Source organism: Schistocerca piceifrons, chromosome X (assembly GCF_021461385.2).
Source record: "Schistocerca piceifrons isolate TAMUIC-IGC-003096 chromosome X, iqSchPice1.1, whole genome shotgun sequence".
Classification (NCBI taxonomy): domain Eukaryota; kingdom Metazoa; phylum Arthropoda; class Insecta; order Orthoptera; family Acrididae; genus Schistocerca; species Schistocerca piceifrons.
In genome coordinates this window covers 554,371,582-554,392,493 of record NC_060149.1, presented here as the reverse complement: position 1 = coordinate 554,392,493, position 20,912 = coordinate 554,371,582, and the positions used below count along the sequence as shown (strand labels likewise).

General features: G+C 45.3%; 1 protein-coding gene across 3 annotated transcripts in view; it reads right to left on the bottom strand.

Annotated features, from left to right (window-relative positions):
• The window catches only part of LOC124721910 (transmembrane protein 39A), a 192,239-nt gene extending 190,499 nt beyond the window's left edge, over positions 1–1,740 (bottom strand). For 2 of the 3 annotated variants that reach the window (XM_047247062.1, XM_047247063.1), the window contains exons 1-2: positions 1,437–1,740; positions 479–606 (exon numbers count right to left, since the gene is read on the bottom strand). In XM_047247062.1, coding sequence (XP_047103018.1) covers positions 479–606; positions 1,437–1,664 — 356 coding nt within the window. In that variant the 5' untranslated portion in view covers positions 1,665–1,740. Of the gene's footprint in view, positions 1–478; positions 607–695; positions 853–1,436 lie in introns of those variants that run through there. The other variant, XM_047247064.1, reaches the window with a different exon arrangement.
• Between the last annotated feature and the right edge of the window lie 19,172 nt (positions 1,741–20,912).

The window sequence follows — 20,912 nt, the reverse complement described above, 5'->3', positions numbered from 1 at the left end:
CAGATGCAACATAGATACACCAATCACAGTTATAAAGCATTGAACTCTTCGTCTTCGTCATCAGCAGTAGCAGCAGCAGCCACATTCACTACTGGGTTAAAATCTCCTTCACACATAACATTCCTTGCACACTACATTAATTGATAACTGAATAGTATCTCAAAAGCTTTGCAGCAAACTAAAATTTGAAAGTCACTACAATCATTGCATGACACAGAAATGGAAAGACGGCCATGAATCGTATTTAAATCTTAAACCCATAATTTAACAAAAATAGGCCATGAAGTATAAGCAGTTACCCCGTTTTTCTTAATACGAAAATAATTTGTGATCAAGAGGCCGGGTTCTCCCAGCAAATATTATAGTAGTAACATTTTCTCAAAGCTATGTTTTATTAAAATTTTATGAACGTAAAAGGTGTACCGCAGTAATTTTGTGTACAGTAAAGTTCTATCACACAATAATGATGCAGACTTACCTAGATTTCTGCACGTCATCGCAGGACGGAAGGCCTAACGGCAGAGCTGGCGGTCGCCCAGAAGACGGTCTTGTTACATTTCGCCTGCTACCTGGCATCACAAGGAAATAATCCGATTTTCCTCCCTTCTGTAAACACGACAAACAATTATCTGTGAGTAAATATTACGCGAGATCATCAACACAGCATACCGTATTCACATATGTAAAGAAACTACCTCCCGTATCTTCTTCGTCAGGTTTAAACCGATATCTATTAATATATTCATTAATCCTGCATTCGTTTCACAGGTGCCGATTAAATAATAAAAACAATCAGCTACCGTCGATGACTCCAAATTGTACGCAGTGTTATTACTCTTTAGATGCCAAGATATGTATCGACAGATATTTCGAACACTTGTAGCAGGTGTACCAACATCTGCAACCTACGCATATTTAAGCTTGACATAACAATTCCTCAAATCATAAAGCTAGGCATTACGATTTACGTTTATCAAAATAGTCAGCATATTACTGCAATCGACTTGGAACGATTAAAACTCTTCAATGAGAGTACGAGACATAATGAACATTATTACGTCACTTTAAAAATCTCATGAGCATTTTTTTTATCTTATTTCCCTCACCAATGTATATGTTCTACACATTTCTGTGTGTTAATAGTACTGTGCAAAGTAAATGTAACCAGTTAAAGTCGCAAAAGAGTCTACGTGTTTACGAAGTTTAAATTTGCCGCCTTTATCTTAGCGCGAAAACGTCACGTGGCGAGTTTACAACCTTAACCAGCTGCTCCAGCCCTGCATGAATCAATGCAGTTCGTGCTGAAATCAGACGTTAACGGCACTTACTGAGGAGCCGTTAATTTACAACACTGTCAACACTCACTTGCAAATTAAGATTCACATGCACATTTCCTTTATGTATCTTCCATTTAATCACGCAAAATCCAGGTTCACCTGCAATCGATCCCTTATTGCAACGGGAAGAGGTGGTGGGCGCCTTCCATCTGCTGGATCCCGGGTAAATTTTCTCCTTCGACTGACAGCAGTAGAATGGAAATGAGGCGTGTTGTTCCACCAGCGGCGTAAGCTCCACAGTACTGCTATACACAACACAAATGTAAAAAACACACATGATGATGATGTCTCCCTTTCTACCCTAGAACCTTTATTTCTGGAGCTCATTGTAAACACTTGTTACTCTCAGTTCTGACAACAACATTGTATCCAGCTATCCACGTTGCTCCAGGAGACAAAATAAAACAAAATAATTGACGTAAGCTGGATGTTGCCAACATATGAATTGATACAAGTGGCGATTGACATTTGAACATCGCCAGTTTGAAAGAGAAACAAACAGAAGACAGAAGAAACCAGTTCCATTGATTTACTTAAAGATGACAAGAAAAGAAAGTGTCCTGTAAAAGTTTTGCGAAGCATCATTTATGTCATAACAGAATAACTACTCTGTGTTAAACATTTGTTGAAATTGTTATCCAGTATATTGTCGTACTTCTTTTTATCGTTCCTCTGTATAGGCATATCTGATTTGTAATGTTGTCTAAGAAGGTTGGGCATTTAGTGTATTACACTTACACATAAATCTTTCGGTTATCTCACACATCGGTAAGTGTCAAACTTTTCAAATGTTAGTCATCTGTGAAGGAAAAAGGGGTAGGAATTATAGTGTAATACTACCCCGAGTGTTTAAAATGGCCCCGTTAAGGACAGAAAAATATTCTGTGTATAGAAAGTATCAGTCTTCAGCCATTCAGTGAGTAACTGTTTTTATCAGCACTCGTGAATGTCAACCTTTTAGTAATCAACGTGAGTTGGGGACAATATCTTACCATATTAACACCCAAATTGTGGATTCAGTGGTATATCCTTGATCGTTCTTGTTCACTACTTAAGCAGATTCTATTTGTAAGTGAATGAAAGAAATTAGATGCTCAGTTTTTATTGTTTGGCGTGTTTGTTTAACGCAGAAGCAGAACCTTCTGTAGCTCAGAGAGAAGGTATCGCAGTTTAACTGTATGGATTGCAATGGGCGATACAAATAGCGACAAAAAGATTTTAAAGAACTCAAGGCGAGCTCAGTGCCAATGAGGTGTTTGGCTATTGAGTCAAAAAAGTCAATTGCAGCCTGTCTTCGGGTACCTGTTCCACCTCAGTTATATGGACCATCTCCAGACATTTTGAGCTCCACATGAATCACTTTGTTTTCCTAGGTCTGTGTGAGACTTATATCACACCTCCATCTTTTCTTAGCAGCTTCCAAAGATGCAAACAGAAAGATGAATGAATAAACTCAGTAGTATATTTGAATGCCCTCGGAACTTTTGCTGAGGACCTGTATCCTGTGGATCAGGCTAAACTTAACGCATTCGATATATTTTGAGCATAATGATGCCCCTGTGCTACAGAGCTGTCACCTCCACAGGAAGAATGACTATTGGTGAGAGGGCGAGGGGCATGACGGCTACGTTAGACAGTGATGAGGCAAACATTAGAGGCACTCTTACAACTGACCATCCACTTGTTCCACCATTTCTATCGGGAAATGCTTCAGTGCACATAATGTGTTATCAGACAGCGTTTCCATCTGCCCAGGAGTTCTACTGATTGAGTCTTTTTATATCCAGAGAATATATGCCTACTTAATAGAGAAAAGGACCATTTCCCATTCAGTCCATTTTATACATTGGCTATAATTAACAAGACAACAGTGTTCAGGCTTGGGTTGATCACATTATTGATGTGATCATCTCTACCTCAGATATAATGGTAAGGGCGGATACATTTCAGATTATAATTTTTTTCTCAGCAAATAATGAACTTCATATCTTTATAATTAGCATTATTAGCTACTATAGTATGCTGAGCAACTTGTAAATTTGTATCACATATCCTATTAATAAAAAAAGGCCAAGTTTTACATTTCAGTTAAGCATACCTTTGTTGAAATGTACCTGTACCATTGGGCACTTTTCAGAACGGGTTGGTACTTTTCAATACCTTAATAAAAACAGTTGTTTTATTTAATAATCAATTAAATATATGGTTTATTAATGTAAGAGGCCTGTAAATTTGCAATATTTGCTTTCTTTCTTTTACAAATAGGACGTTGTTGCTCAGTCTGTAAACTCCACAGTCACAAAATCATTTATTTGTAGATCTTAAATCATCATCAACGAGCTGGAAGTAGTAAATGATTTCATACCAGTGGAGTTTTCAGAAAAGAACAAAGTCTTATCAGATATATTGTAGATTCAAGTGGAGACAGGTTGTAGTAGTTATTCAGAGATGAACAGGCTGGCACAGGATAGAATAGAGTGGAGAACTGCATCAAACCACTGATTGGACTGACAACCACCACAATAAATCATCATCATCATTTAAAGTCCATATTTTAACAATCAGTCTTATCCTACAAAAGAGCTTCACTTTGTTTACTATCATAAGACTGATCCACTATAACTTTCTTCCAACCTTGCATTTAAATTTTTTGTGTATTTTTTTCATATTTGATTTTCTTGACAGTTTTTCCATTCTTTTAATGGTGTCCAACTCAGTATTTGTTAAGGTATCAGTTAATATTGATTATTTCCTATCTATTCTTTGCCAGGTTTACTTTTTGGTGCTGCCTTTGGAAAAAACCAAATATCTTTGTCTTTAAGTGTCCTTCGCCTGTGCTAACTTACAGTTCTTTGCTTTTTGTGTTGTAGACCTAGGACTGCAGCTAGGTTATCTTTGCTTTTGCTAGTTTTATTTTCAGTTGCGCAGTTCATTTCAACATGCAAAGAACAAACTACAACATCCAGGGTGTGAATCAGTCTCCTATGAAATCACTTGAATGAATAGCTCAGCCATAACATTCAACAAATTCCATAACAGTTGCTTTATTAAAAGCCATTGTTCTTGATGAGCTAGTGTTTTTAGGTTTTTATAAGATGAACTGTTGATACTGGCTCATGAAACAGTTGAGTTACTGAGTTACTCAGTTATGCTTGAGCTCAGCTCTTTTGCATATTCATATGCAAGCTATCATATTTGTTTGTCAACCTATAGTTCATATTATTAAATTTAATATGTAACGTTCCTTAAAACTTAGATTCTTCATCTGCAGTGAAAACTGTATATGTATATTTTGAATGATGACAATTTGGTGATGTTGATGTGTGATTACCATCACTCCGCTTAATATCAACTTCTCTAATGTTCATTAATTTGTCAACTAAAGAAACCCCGCAGTGGGCTGTAAAATCTTTTGTGTGTATGTGCATGGCTACCACAGGGCCTCAGCCGTTGCAGCATTACTACCTTTCTGTGCTGCAAGCTTATACTTCCACTATCCCTTTCTTCCTCTGCCTTTCCATTGGTTGGTTTTCTTGGTGCAGGCCCTGCTTGGACCTGGTTTATGATTTGGAACTCAAGTTTCAACTTCCAGCATTTTCTACAACTTTTCATGAAAGAAAGACATGCTCCGCATTATTGGTTATTGGGTTTGACCTGCCACTGATTTTCAAAATTCTCCAGAAGTGTGGATCGTGCAGGGAACATCACCCAATGCTGTGTATGCTCCACCTTTGTGCCTTTCTGCCTTGGCACCCTTCCTGTTAATAAGGTAGTACACTCAAAGCCCAGTACGGTAGCCATCGTGTTGTGGGGGGTATTGTCAAGTACCTGCACTGTGGTAACCTCCCACACCCCTCCTTCTCCTGTCCATGCAGGGATTGAACGTTAGTGGCTGAGCTGAAAACTCACCAGGTATGCCAAGCAGTATGTACCCATCATGACTTGGGCACAGGGACTCTGAGCAACAGATTACTGACCAGGTAGCCGTTGCTGAGGCTGGGTGGCACCTATGGGGAGAGCCCCTGTTCAGAGTATGTGGTACCATGGTGGATGAGCCACAAGCGAAGTGGATGAAGTTATCTTCCAAAGGTGTCCATATGGCCCCAGTACTCTCTATGGACAAAAAGTCATCATTTAATGCAGAGAGATACGACTCCAAAATGTTCCCTTCCCTGCATACACCACAGGAGGAATGTAGGGCTAAGCAGCAAGCAGTGAAATAACCCCCCCCCCCCAATAGTTCGTTTGCACAAGGACTGACAGGGATTCCTTCTAGGCTACAAAACTCTTATTCTTTGTGGAGAACATAGAAGACAAGTTTGGGGAACTTACAGCCATCTCTAAAATGTAAAGTGAGTCAATTTTGATCAAAACAGCATCCCCTTCCCAGTCACAGGTGCTGCTCACTTGTAACAAGTTGGGTGATATACTGGTGTCTGTCACTCCCCATAATAAATATGGTTCAGGGCATCATTGTTCAGAGACCTCTTCTTGCAATCTGATGATAAGCTGCACTCCAACTTGGAGAGATATGTCCCTTGGGGGACAAAGGACTATATGGTTGCTACTGGGGTCTTCATCTTGGCATTTGAAGGTGATTTTTTGCCTGAAAAAGTCAATATGATAGTATAGCAATGCGATGTGAAACCGTATGTCTCTCCCACCCCCTCCCTCCCCCTCATGTGGTGCTTCAAGGTTTAAAATTCAGGCACATGTCTTTCAGGTTGCAATGGTAGCTCCATCTGTAGAGATTGTGGACAACTGCTGTATGCAAACACTCCTTGTCCTCCTCCTCCTCCCCCCCCCCCCCCCCCCCCACCCTCCAAATCTGTGTCAACTGTGGGAAGCACCATTCTCCCTGCTCACCAGATTGCACTGTTTTCCAGTTAGGGAAGAAAATGCAAGAATAGACTCTGGACAAACTAACTTATCAAGCAGCTAAGAAGTAGTATGAGCAGTTGCACCTAGCATATATAACAGTATCATATGCTACAACAACGACAGTGTCATCTCTTGTTGGTGACGGTACTCCCACACATTACACCTCCTACAGAAGGCCCTCAGGGTTCTAATGGTGTTCTTATTAATGAAGCTTGCCATAAAAGTGTGTAGGGAGTGTTTGCTAAAGTCATTACTTTAATTGAAAATTACAGTGAAGAAGAAAAATTAACTCAACCTGCAAGTACCATTAAATTAAATACTTCAAGAAATTTCATCACCTTTTTGGCCAGTCTTGCTTGGGCTCTTGTAAGAAACATTAGAAGCTTCCAACAAAAGGTCTGACAAGGGAACCTCCCCATCGCACCCCCTCAGATTTAGTTATAAGTTGGCATAGTGGATAGGCCTTGAAAAACTGAACACAGATCAATCGAGAAAACAGGAAGAAGTTGTGTGGAACTATGAAAAAAATAAGCAAAATATACAAACTGAGAAGTCCATGCACAACATAGGCAACATCAAGGACAGAACTGGCTTAGGAGCGCCTTGGTCCCGTGGTTAGCGCGAGCAGCTGCGGTACGAGAGATCCTAGGTTCAAATCTTCCCTCGAGTAAAAACTTTTTTTCTTTATTTTCGCAAAGTTATTATCTGTCCGTTTGTTCATTGACGTCTCTGTTCACTGTAATAAGTTTAGCGTCTGTGTTTTGCGACCGCACCGCAAAACCGTGCAATTAGTAGACGAAAGGACGTGCCTCTCCAATGGGAAACGAAAAAATTTGATCGCAAGGTCATAGGTCAACCGATTCCTCAACAAGAAAACACATCTGATACATTCTACACGACACTGGCGACGCCATGTGCGTCACATGACAGTAATACGTTGTCGACCCACCTAACTTGTACACTTGGCGAATGGGTAAAAAGATTCTTCTACCTTGCCCGATACTACGGCGCAGTTTACCTCGCATCATACGGACGGACGGATGGATAATAATCGTCTGAAAATAAAAAAATTAAATTTTTCACTCGAAGGAAGACTAGAACCAATGACCTCTCACTCTGCAGCTGCTCACGTTAGCCACAGGACCACGGCGCTCCTGAACTCGGACAATCCTTGATGTTGCCTATGATACGCATGGACTACTCAGTTTCTATATTTTGCTTATTTTTTTCATAGTTCCCCACAACTTCTTTCTGTTTTCAGGATTGATCTGTGTTCAGTTTTTCAAGGCCTATCCACTGTGCCAACTTATAACTAAATCTGAGGGGGGTGCGATGGGGAGGTTCCCTTGTGAGGAAAACAATGATAGATCACTATTCTAAAAATGAAAAATCTTTTATCATTACAATACCAGGAAAGTCATTGTATCCAGCATATTATTGTACAATATTTGTCATTAACAAAGATAGAGATGGTGATAGTTCAGATAAAGAATTGTGTTAGTCATCAGAAACGATAAAAAAAGTGGATTTAGCTTGTGAAATTCTAGGCTTATGACATCACATCCTTGCTATGTTACACGAGTGGGGTCTCCAGGGCCCATGCCCCCTGCAGGTCTGGGGGTTAGAATAGGCCTGCGGTATCCCTGCCTGTCGTAAGAGGTGACTAAAAGGAGTCTCACACTTTTCGTCACTGTAAGTTCAGGTCTCATTTTATGGTTTGACCTGCCACTTTCCAAATTCTGCAGAAGTGGGGGCCATATGGGGAAGGACGCCTTACATGGTGCATGAGTTATCCATAGTGCCCTTAGATCCAATCTCCTGAACCATTTGTCATGGCTTTTCATTTCCACCTGCAATTCAACTATTTGGGCAAGGACACTCTCTGGGGTATATCACCTTCTTCCATTGTCTCCTGTCCTCTTTTGCCCTCATGACAATATTGGATTTCTCTGCACCCAATATCCAGCACGGTAGCCAGCCCGTTGTGGTGGGGCCGTCGTGTACCCATTTGGTGGTAGCCCCCTGACAACATAGGGATCGCACTGCTGATGCCTGGGCTGTAAACTAACTCCCCATGTATGCCAAGGAGTAGATGCCTGTCCTCCTTGGGCATCAGGACACCCAGCAATGGCCATCATGCCAGGTGGCCTTTGCTGTGGCTGGGTGGTGCCCGTGGGGAGAGCCCCTGATCAGAGTGGGTGGCATCAGGGCAGATAACACGCAATGAAGCGGATTAAGCCATCTCTTGCTGGTGACCGTATGGCGCCAGCAATCTCTAAGAAGGGCAAGATCAAATATAAACCTAACAGATATGACCCTAAATCATTTCCCTCCCTTGCTACACCCTAGGAGGAATGTAGGACTACAGAAAGAAGAGATCCATATTCACTTCGGTATTTAGTCTGTAGCAGAATCGACGGGGACTCCTTTCTGCCTACAAAGCCTCAAGTTTTTGTTGAACATTTTGAGGATAAGTTTGGGGAAGTGACAGGGCTGTCCAAGATGAGAAGCGGTACAATCTTGATTCAGACAGCATCCACAGCCCAATCCGTTGCGTTACTCGCTTGTGACCAGCAGAATGATATTCTTGTTTCCGTCACTCTCCATAAAAGTCTCAACATGATCTAGAGTATTATTTTCCATCGCAACCTCCCCTTGCAGTCTGATGATGAACTCTGCACCAGTCTAGAATGGTGGGGTGTTCATCTCTTCCAGTGCATTTACAGGGGACCCAAAGACAACAGGGTTGCTACCGGTGCCTTGATCTTGGCCTTTGATGGTGATTCATTGCCTGAAAAGGTCGAGGTGATGGTTTACTGTTGTGATGTTAAACCATACATCCCTCCCTCTATGTGGTGCTTTAAATGATGGAAATTCAGGCACATGTATTCCCATTGCACTTCCAGCACCACATGTTGAGATTGTGGACATCCACTACTCCAGATACTCCATTTGTGCCTCCTCCTACTTGTATCAACTGTGGAGACTGCTCTCCAGACTGCACTGTACTCCAAAAGGAGCAGAAAATCATGGAGTACAAGACTCTGGTCTGGTTGACTTTCCAAGAGGCTAAACGTAAATTTGAACGATTACACCCCATTTGGTTGTTGTCCACATATGCTGCAGCTACATTACCATTCCCATCACAAGTACCAATCGTACCACGCTCTGTGCCAGGAACAGTGGGCCCTCCAGGCCTCTAGAATGCATACGCCCCCTTGGTGGTAGGGGGAAAATCTCCTTCCGTTGCTCCCAAAGTACCTACTTCAGGAGGAAGCCGCCCCCCCCCCCCCCCAAATGCAGGGGACATCGGTCCCCTCCCCCAACCGGAGAAGCAACATCCTCCTCCGGCTCCTCTCATGCGGAAGGGGTCCCTTGGGACCCTCTCTCCCAAGGTCTCCACTAATGCCACAGCAGACACTCGCCAGTGGCTAAAGGAGCCAAAAGCTGCTGGACGAAGAGCTTCACAGTCTTCCTCCGTGCCTGAAGCCACTTCGTAGAAGTCCTCCCAGCAAGGCCCTAAAGAGAAGTGAGAGGGTAAGCAAATGAAATCTGCTAAGAAAAAGAACCTCTCTGGTGGTCCCAACAGCACCACTCCCCACCAAATCTGCACCTGACTATGAGGTGGAGATCTTAGCATCCCCTGAGGACCTGGATCTCACTGATGCCTCATCCACAATAGGAATGGATACAAATACTCAATTGGTGGCAGCAGGTGACTCTGAGGCGTAACCTGCTTCATGCCTTCCCAGCCTCACGATAATGTCATCCTCCAGTGGAATTGCTCAGGTTTTTTCCATTACCTGGCTGAGCTGCAGCAACTGTTAAGCTTTACATCTGCTTTCTGTATTGCCCTCCAGGAAACATGGTTCCCGGCAACGCGGACCTCTGCCCTCCATGGCTATAGGGGATATTACAAGAACCGTAGTGACTATAATAGTGTCAGATTGAGTTTGTGTCTATGTCCTGAACTCAGTATGCAGTGAACCTGTGTCCCTTCAAACCCATCTTGAAACTGTGGCTGTCACGATAAGGATGATGCAGGAAATAACTGTCTGCAACGTATATCTTCCTCCAGATGGTGCAGTACCACTGAACACATTGGTTGCACTGATACATCAACTCCCTAAGCCTCTCCTACTTTCGGGAGATTTTAACACCCATAACCCATTGTGGGGTGGCACTGTGTGTACTGGTTGAAGTAGAAATGCCAAAACTTTCCTGTGTCAACTCGACCTCTGCCTCTTGAATACTGGGGCCCCCACACATTTCAGTGTGGCTCATGGCACTTACTTGGCTATTGATTTATCCCTCTGCAGTCCAGGACTTCTCCCATCTGTCCACTGGAGGGCCCACAATGACTTGGGTGGTAGTGACCACTTTCCCATCTTCCTGTCACTCCCCCAGCACCATTCCCCCAGTTGTCTACCAAGATGGGCTTTATCAAGGCAGACTGGGAAGCTTTCACATCTGCTGTCACCGTTGACTCTCCCCCACATGGTACCATTGACGTGGTAGGTGAGCGGGTCACTAGAACAATCATTTCTGCAGCAGAAAACATGAGCCCTTGTTCCTTAGGGTGCCCCTGATGAAAGTCAGTACTTTGGTGGTCGCCTGAAATCGCTGGGGCCATAAAAGAGGGTTGGCCAGCTCTACAGTGACATAAGTGGCACCCTTCCCTAAAGTGCCTAATAACTTTTAAATGGCTCCATGCCCGCGTTTGCCAGCTTATAAAAAGATGGAAACAGGTATGTTGGGAGAGGTACGTCTCAACCATAGGGTACCATACGTCACCTTCCCTAGTCTGGACAAAGATCAGACCTGTTTGTTGGTACCAGACTCCGAGAGGTATCACTGGCATTAATATTGATGGTGTGTTATCTACAGATGCAAATGCAATTGCCGAGCACTTTGCTGAGCACTATACTTGAGCATCCACATAGGAGAATTATCTCCCAGCATTTCGCACTCTCAAACGGCAGATGGAAAGGAAAGCCCTCTCGTTCACTGAATGTCACAGTCACCCCTATAATGCTCCATTTACAGAGCAGGAGTTCCTCAGCGTCCTTGCACATTGCCCCAACACAACTCCTGGGCCAGATCGGATCCACAGTCAGATGATCAAACACCTCTCTTCTGACTATAAGTGACATCTCCTCATCATCTTCAACCGGAGCTGGTGCAGTGGCATCTTTCCATTGCAGTAGTGAGAGAGCACCATCATTCCAGTGCCCAAACCCAACAAATACCCACTTGATGTGGTTAGCTATTGGCTCACCAGCCTCACAAACATTCTTTGTAAGCTGTTAGAATGTATGGTAAGTTGGCAGTCGTGTTGGCCCCTGGAGTCATGTGACCTACTGGCTCCATGCCAGGGCGGTTTCCACCAGGGTCGCTCTACCACATAATATAGTTTCCCTTGAGTTGGCCATCTGAACAGTCTTTTCCAGATGCCAACACCAGGTTGCCGTCTTTTTTGATTTATGAACAGCTCACAACATGACCTAGCGACATCATATCCTTGCCACATTATATGAGTGGGGTCTCCGGGACCCACTCCCAATTTTTATCCAAAATTTCCTATCTTCCGCTGCGGGTTCAGGGGTTAGAATAGGCCCAAGATATTCCTGACTGTCGTAAGAGGTGACTAAAAGGAATCTCACACGTTTCAGCCTTTATGTGGTGGTCCCCTGTAAGGTTTGACCTCCATTTTTCAAAATTTTCCCAAAGAGCGAGCCAGTTGGAGAAGGGCACCTTTTGTGCTGCATCGTGTCCATTGTGCCTTGAGATCTTTAGCCCACTTTCACTTTGTCACATTGCAGTCCAGCTCATTCTACATCTCTTGGGCGAGGATGCCTTCCTGGGTATGTTTTCCACCATGCACTATGCAGTGTCACTTTTTGCGCCAATGATGACTGTAGACTTCTTTGCACCTCATATCCAGCACGGTAGGCAGTCCGTTGTGGTGGGGCCACCATGTACCCTGTTGGTTGTTGTAGCCCCCTGACAACACACAAATCGCTCTGCTGATGCCTGCACCGTTAACTTCCCGTGTATGCCACAGAGTAGGTGCCTGTCACTCTGGGGCATCGGGACACCCGGCAATGGCCATCCTGCCAGGTGTCCCTTCCTGAGGCTGGGTGGCTCCCGTGGGAAGGGCCCTTGGTCGGAGTGGGTGGCATCAGGACAGATGACACGTGATGAAGCATACAATGTCATCACTTGCTGGTGATCAAACACCAACAGTCTCTAAGTGTTCCAAGTCTCAGTACAATTCAAGTTGGTATGATCCTAAATCGTACCTCCCCCTGGCCACACCATGGGAGGAATGCCAGGCTAAGAATGGCAGCAAACCTTATTCACCCCAGTACCTCGTATGTACAAGAACTGATGGGGACTCCTTTGCTTCAGTGAGGCCACAGTTTTTTGTCATTTAGAGGACAAGTTTGGGGAGGTGGAGGGCCTTTCCAAAATGCAATCTGGGTCAGTCTTGATAAAAACAGCATCCTTTGCCCAGTCACGGGCATTACTCGTTTGTAACAAGTTGGGAGATGTATCTACATCTACATTTATACTCCGCGAGCCACCCAACGGTGTGTGGAGGAGCGCACTTTACGTGCCACTGTCATTACCTCCTATTCCTGTTCCAGTCGCGTATGGTTCGCGGGAAGAACGACTGCCGGAAAGCCTCCGCGCACACTCGAATCTCTCTAATTTTACATTCGTGATCTCCTCGGAAGGTATAAGTAGGGGGAAGCAATATATTCGATACCTCATCCAGAAACGCATCCTCTCAAAACCTGGACAGCAAGCTACACTGCGATGCAGAGCGCCTCTCTTGCAATGTCTGCCACTTGAGTTTGCTAAACATCTCCGTAACGCTATCACGGTTACCAAATAACCCTGTGACGAAACGCGCCGCTCTTCTTTGGCTCTTCTCTATCTCCTCTGTCAACCCGACCTGGTACGGATCCCACACTGATGAGCAATACTCAAGTATAGGTCGAACGAGTGTTTTGTAAGCCACCTCCTTTGTTGATGGACTACATTTTCTAAGGACTCTCCCAATGAATCTCAACCTGGCACCCGCCTTACCAACAATTAATTTTATGTGATAATTCCACTTCAAATCGTTCTGCACGCATACTCCCAGATATTTTACAGAAGTAACTGCTATCAGTGTTTGTTCCGCTATCATATAACCATACAATAAAGGATCCTTCTTTCTATGTATTCGCAATACATTACATTTGTCTATGTTGAGGGTCAATTGCCACTCCCTGCACCAACTGCCTATCTGCTGCAGATCTTCCTGCATTTCGCTGCAATTTTGTAATGCTGCAACTTCTCTGTATACTACAGCATCATCCGCAAAAAGCCGCATGGAACTTCCGACACTATCTACTAGGTCATTTATATATATTGTGAAAAGCAGTGGTCCCATAACACTGCCCTGTGGCACACCAGAGGTTACTTTAACGTCTCTAGTCATCTCTCCATTGAGAACAACCTGTGTTCTGTTTCCTAAAGACTCTTCAGTCCAGCCACACAGCTGGTCTGATATTCCGTAGGCTCTTACTTTGTTTATCAGGCGACAGTGCGGAACTGTATCGAACGCCTTCCGGAAGTCAAGGAAAATAGCATCTACGTGGGAGCCTGTATCTAATATTTTCTGGGTCTCATGAACAAATAAAGCGAGTTGGGTCTCCATGATCGTTGTTTCTGGAATCCATGTTGATTCCTACAGAGTAGATTCTGGGTTTCCAGAAATGACATGATACGCAAGCAAAAAACATGTTCTAAAATTCTACAACAGATCGATGTCAGAGATATAGGCCTATAGTTTTGCGCATCTGTTCGACAACCCTTCTTGAAAACTGGACTACCTGTGCTCTTTTCCAATCATTTGGAACCTTCTGTTCCTCTAGAGACTTGCGGTACACGGCTGTTAGAAGGGGGGCAAGTTCTTTCGCGTACTCTGTGTAGAATTGAATTGATATCCCATCAGGTCCAGTGGACTTTCCTCTGTTGAGTGATTTCAGTTGCTTTTCTATTCCTTGGACACTTATTTCGATGTCAGCCATTTTTTCATTCGTGCGAGGATTTAGAGAAGGAACTGCAGTGCGGTCTTCCTCTGTGAAACAGCTTTGGAAAGAGGTGTTTAGTATTTCGGCTTTACACGTGTCATCCACTGTTTCAATGCCATTATCATCCCAGAGTGTCTGGATATGCTGTTTAGATCCACTTACTGAAAGACCAGAACTTCCTAGGATTTTGTGTCGAGTCGGTACATAGAATTTTACTTTTGAATTCACTAAACGCTTCACGCATAGCTCTCCTTACGCTAACTTTGACATTGTTTAGCTTCTGTTTGTGTGAGAGGTTTTGGCTGCATTTAAATTTGCAGTGAAGCTCTCTCTGCTTTCGCAGTAGTTTCCGAACTTTGTTGTTGAACCACCGTGGGTTTTTCCCATCTCTCACAGTTTTTCTCGGCACATACCTGTCTAAAACGCATTTTACGATTGCCTTGAACTTTTTCCATAAACAGTCAACATTGTCAGTATCGGAACACAAATTTTCATTTTGATCTGTTAGGCAGTCTGAAATCTGCCTCCTATTACTCTTGCTAAACAGATAAACCTTCTTCCCTTTTTTTATATTCCTATTTACTTCCATATTCAGGGATGCTGCAATGGCCTTATGATCACTGATTCCCTGTTCTGCGCTTACAGAGTCGAAAAGTTCGGGTCTGTTTGTTATCAGTAGGTCCAAAATGTTATCTCCACAAGTCGGTTCTCTGTTTAATTGCTCGAGGTAATTTTCGGATAGTGCACTCAGTATAATGTCACTCGATGCTCTGTCCTTACCACCCATCCTAAACATCTGAGTGTCCCAGTCTATATCTGGTAAACTGAAATCTCCACCTAAGACTATAACATGCTGAGGAAATTTATGTGAAATGTATTCCAGATTTTCTCTCAGTTGTTCTGCCACTAATGCTGCTGAGTCGGGAGGTCGGTAAAAGGAGCCAATTATTAACAGCTCAGTTGTTGAGTATAACCTCCACCCATAATAATTCACTACGGGATAAAGTACTGTTAACAGCGACAAACACGCCACCACCGGTTGCATACAATCTATCCTTTCTAAACACCTTCTGTGCCTTTGTAAAAATTTTGGCATAATTTATCTCTGGCTTCAGCCAGCTTTCCGTACCTGTAACGATTTCAGCTTCGGTGCTTTCTGTTGCCATCACACCACGTAAGAGGTTAAATATGGTCCAGGGTATTATCTTCCACAGGGGCCTTCTTCTGCAGTCTGATGATGAGCTTGCTTGCCAATTTAGAGCGGTGAGGTGATCATTTCATGTGGCATGTCCATCGGGGTCCAAGGGATAATCAGGTTGCCACCAGTGCCTTCATCTTGGCCTTGAGGGTGATACTTTACCTGAGAAGGTCAAGGTCATGATCTACTGCTGTGATGTCAAGCCATATATCCCTCCCCCAATGCGGTGCTTCAAGTGCTGGAAGTTCGGCCATATGTCTTCCCGCTGTACTTCCAGCATCACATGTTGAGATCATGGACATCTATCAAATCCCAATAATCCATGTGCCCCACCTCCCATCTGTGTCAACTGTGGCTTGAATCATTCACCTTGCTTGCCAGACTGCAGGATTTTACAGAAAGAGAGGAAAATAATGGAATACAAGGCCCTGGACCGACTGATCCACACTGAGGCTAAGAGAAAATATGAGCACCTACATCCTGTGGTTATGGCCTCCTCATATGCCGCTGCTATGAAAACGGTTGTAGCCCCATCGGTTCTGCGAATTCCAGTCGGCTCTCAGAGTCGGAAGGCTACACCTGCCCCCTTGTACTTAAATGCAGAAGGATCTGCAACGAATTGACGCATGGTGCAGGGAATGGCAATTGAATCTCAATGTAGACAAGTCTAATGTGCTGTGAATACACAGAAAGAAAGATCCTTTATCATTTAGCTACAATATAGCAGGTCAGCAACTGGAAGCAGTTAATTCCATAAATTATCTGGGAGTAGGCATTAGGAGTGATTTAAAATGGAATAACCAAATAAAATTAATTGTTGTCAAGGCAGATGCCAGACTGAGATTCATTGGAAGAATCCTAAGGAAATGCAGTCCGAAAACAAACGAAGCAGGTTACAGTACACTTGTTCGCCCACTGCTTGAATACTGCTCACCAGTGTGGTATCCGTACCAGATGGGGTTGATAGAAGAGATAGAGAAGATCCAACGGAGAGCAGTGTGCTTCATTACAGGATCATAGTAATCTCAAAAGCATTACAGAGATGATAGATAAAGTCCAGTGGAAGACTCTGCAAGAGAGATGCTCAGTAGCTTGGTACGGGCTTTTGTTGAAGTTTCGAGAACATACCTTCACCGAGGAGTCAAGCAGTATATTGCTCCCTCCTATGTATATCTTGTGAAGAGACCATGTGGATAAAATCAGAGACATTAGAGCCCACACAGAGGCATACCGACAATCTTTCTTTCCACGAACAATACGAGACTGGAATAGAAGGGAGAACCAATAGAGGTACTCAAGGTACCCTCCGCTACACACCATCAGGTGGCTTGCGGAGTGTGGATGTAGATGTAGATGTACCTACAAGCTGTGCGTCTGGGGATAAGGTGGAGATTCTGGTGTGTGCTGAGGACCTAGATCTCGCCAGACCCTTAGACACAATGGATATAGACTGCTCTGGCAAAAAGCCAGTGGCAGCAGGTGACCGTGAGGTGTAAACTGCCTCACTGAATGTTCCATGCCTTCCCAGTCTCACGATGACTTCGTCCTTCAGTGGAATTGCGGCAGTTTTTCCCACCGCCTGGCTGAGCTTCGGCAGCTGTTAAGCTTTACACCTGCTTTCTGCATTGCCCTCCAGGAAACTTGGTTCCTGGCAGTATGGGCCCCTGCCCTCCGCGGCTGTAGGGGATATTACAGGAACCGTATCAACTATAATCGAGTGTCAGGTGGAGTTTGCGTTTATGACCTAAACTCGGTCTGTAGTGAAACTGTGCTCCTTCAAACCCCTCTTGAAGCTGTGGCTGGCAGAATAAGAACGACCCAGGAAATAACTGTCTGAAATGTATATCTTCCTCCAGATGGTGCAGTACCCTTGAATGTATTAGCTGCACTGATTGATCAACTCCCTAAAGCTTTCCTACTTTTGGGAGATTTTAACACCCATAACCTCTTGTGGGGTGGCACCATGCTTACTGACCAAGGCAGAGATATCGAAACTTTACTGTCTCAGTTTGACCTCTGCCTCTTAAATACTTGGGCTGCCACACAGTTCAGTGTGACTCATGGTAGTTACACGGCCATTGATTTATCTATTTCCAGCCCAGGACTTCTCCCATCTATCCACTGGAGAACACATGACAACCTGTGTGGTAGCGACCACTTTCCAATCTTCCTGTCACTGCCCCGGGGTCACGTTCACAGACGCCTGTCCAGATGGGCTTTAAACAAGACAGACTGGAAAACTTTCACTTCTGCAGTCACCATTGACTCTCCCCCACATGATAACATTGATGTGATGGTTGAGCAGGTGACTACAACAATCTTCATTGCGTTGTAAAACACGATCCCTCGCACTTTAGGGTGCGCCCAGCGAAAGACGATTCCTTGGTGGTTGCCAGAAGTTGCTCATGCAAATAAGGAGCGTCAGCGAGCTCTACAGGGGCATAAGTGGCGGCCTTCCCTCGAGCATCTCATAGCCTTTAAGCGGCTCCGTGCCCGCGTTCGCCAGCTTATCAAAAGATGGAAGCAGGAGTGTAGGGAGAGGTACGTCTTGGCCATTGGGTGCCATACATCACCTTCCCAAGTCTGGATGAAGATCAGGTGTCTTTTTGGGTAGCAGACCACAATAGGTGTCCCTGGAATTAACATAAATGGTGTGTTATCTACCGACGCAAACGCGATTGCTGAGCGCTCTGCTCGAGGCTCTGCGTCAGAGAACTACACCTCAGCCTTTCGCACCCTCAAACAGCGGATGGAAAGGAAAGTCCTCTACTTTGCTACATGCCACAGTGAATCCTATAATGCCCCATTTACAGAGTGGGAGCTCCTCAGTGCCCTAGCACATTGCCCCGACACAGCTCCTGGGCCAGATCGGATCAACAGTCAGATGGTTAAACATTTCTCACCTTACTGCAAGCGACATCGCCTTGTCATCTTCAACTGGATGTGGTATGACGGCGTCTTTCCATCACAATGGCGGGAGAGTACCACCATTCCAGTGCTTAAACCTGGTAAAAACCCACTTGATGTGGATAGCTATCGGCCTCACCAACATTCTTTGTAAGCTGCTGGAATGTATGGTGTGTCGGCGGTTGGGTGGGTTGGGTCCTGGAGTCACATGGCGTACTGGCTCCATGTCAGGGCAGCTTCCGCCAGGTCACTCTACCACTGATAATCTAGTGTCCCTCAAGTCTGCCATCCGAACAGTCTTTTTCAGACGCCAACACCTGATTGCCGTCTTTTTTGATTTACAAAAAGCGTATGACACGACCTGGGGACATAATATCCTTGCCACATTATATGAGTGGGGTCTCCAAGTCCCACTCCCGATTTTTATCCACAGTTTCCTGTCGCTTCGTACTTTCTGTATACAAGTTGATGCCTTGCATAGTCCACCCCACCCCCCACATCCAGGAGAATGGAGTCCGGCAGGTCTCCGTATTGAGTGTATCCCTATTTTTAGTGGTCATTAATGGTCTAGCAGCAGCTTTAGGGCCATCCATCTCACCTTCTCTGTTTGCAGACGACTTCTGCATTTCGTGCTGCTCCACCAGTTCTGGTGTTGCTGAGGGCGCCTGCAGGGAGCCATCCACAAGGTGCAGTCATGGGCTCTAGCCCATGGTTTCCAGTTTTCGGCCGCAAAGTCGTGTGTTATGCACTTCTGTCGGCAGCGTACCATTCATCCAGAACCATAACTTTACTTTAATGATGATCCACTCACCGTAGTGGAGACATACGGATTCTTAGGACTAGTTTTCGATGCCCGATTGACTTGGCTTCCTCACCTCTGTCAGCTTAAGCGGAAGTGCTGGCAGCACCTCAATACCCTCCGCTGCCTGAGCAACACCAACTGGGGTGCAGATCGCTCTACGCAGCTGCAGCTCTACAGAGCCCTTGTTCAATTCCGCCCTGACTATGGGAGTCTGGTTTATGGTTCGGCAGCATCTTCAGCATTGCGTTTACTTGACCCAGTGCACCACTGTGGCATTCACCTAGCGACAGGAGCTTTTAGAACGAGTCCGGTGACCAGCGTCCTGGTGGAGGCCAGAGTCCCTAGGCATGTCCAATTGCTCTCCAGTTGCGTTGCGCACGTTCATAGTTCTCATGCATATCCAAATTACCATCTCCTTTTCTCACCCACGGTGGTTCATCTCCCGCATCAGCGGCCCAGGTCAGGGCTTACAATTGCAATTCGTGTGCAATCCCTTCTCTCCGAACTGGCGTTCTTTCCTTTGTCACCTATACTTGAGGTTCATTCATGAACACTTCCGTGGTGTACACCTAGGCCGCAGCTTCGCCTGGACCGTTCACATGGCCCTAAGGACTCAATTAACCCTGTGACCATTGTAAAGCTAACAAGTAGACCTTTACATTGATATGTTACATGGCAAATTTCTGAGAATTTTCATTCTAAAGGTCATCGACCTTGACCTTTGACCTTGGATATCTCAAAACACCCTTTCTTCAGTTTTTTTTAAATACACTCCTGGAAATGGAAAAAAGAACACATTGACACCGGTGTGTCAGACCCTCCATACTTGCTCCGGACACTGCGAGAGGGCTGTACAAGCAATGATCACACGCACGGCACAGCGGACACACCAGGAACCGCGGTGTTGGCCGTCAAATGGCGCTAGCTGTGCAGCATTTGTGCACCGCCGCCGTCAGTGTCAGCCAGTTTGCCGTGGCATACGGAGCTCCATCGCAGTCTTTAACACTGGTAGCATGCCGCGACAGCGTGGACGTGAACCGTATGTGCAGTTGACGGACTTTGAGCGAGGGCGTATAGTGGGCATGCGGGAGGCCGGGTGGACGTACCGCCGAATTGCTCAACACGTGGGGCGTGAGGTCTCCACAGTACATCGATGTTGTCGCCAGTGGTCGGCGGAAGGTGCACGTGCCCGTCGACCTGGGACCGGACCGCAGCGACGCACGGATGCACGCCAAGACCGTAGGATCCTACGCAGTGCCGTAGGGGACCGCACCGCCACTTCCCAGCAAATTAGGGACACTGTTGCTCCTGGGGTATCGGGGAGGACCATTCGCAACCGTCTCCATGAAGCTGGGCTACGGTCCCGCACACCATTAGGCCGTCTTCCGCTCACGCCCCAACATCGTGCAGCCCGCCTCCAGTGGTGTCGCGACAGGCGTGAATGGAGGGACGAATGGAGACGTGTCGTCTTCAGCGATGAGAGTCGCTTCTGCCTTGGTGCCAATGATGGTCGTATGTGTGTTTGGCGCCGTGCAGGTGAGCGCCACAATCAGGACTGCATATGACCGAGGCACACAGGGCCAACACCCGGCATCATGGTGTGGGGAGCGATCTCCTACACTGGCCGTACACCACTGGTGATTGTCGAGGGGACACTGAATAGTGCACGGTACATCCAAACCGTCATCGAACCCATCGTT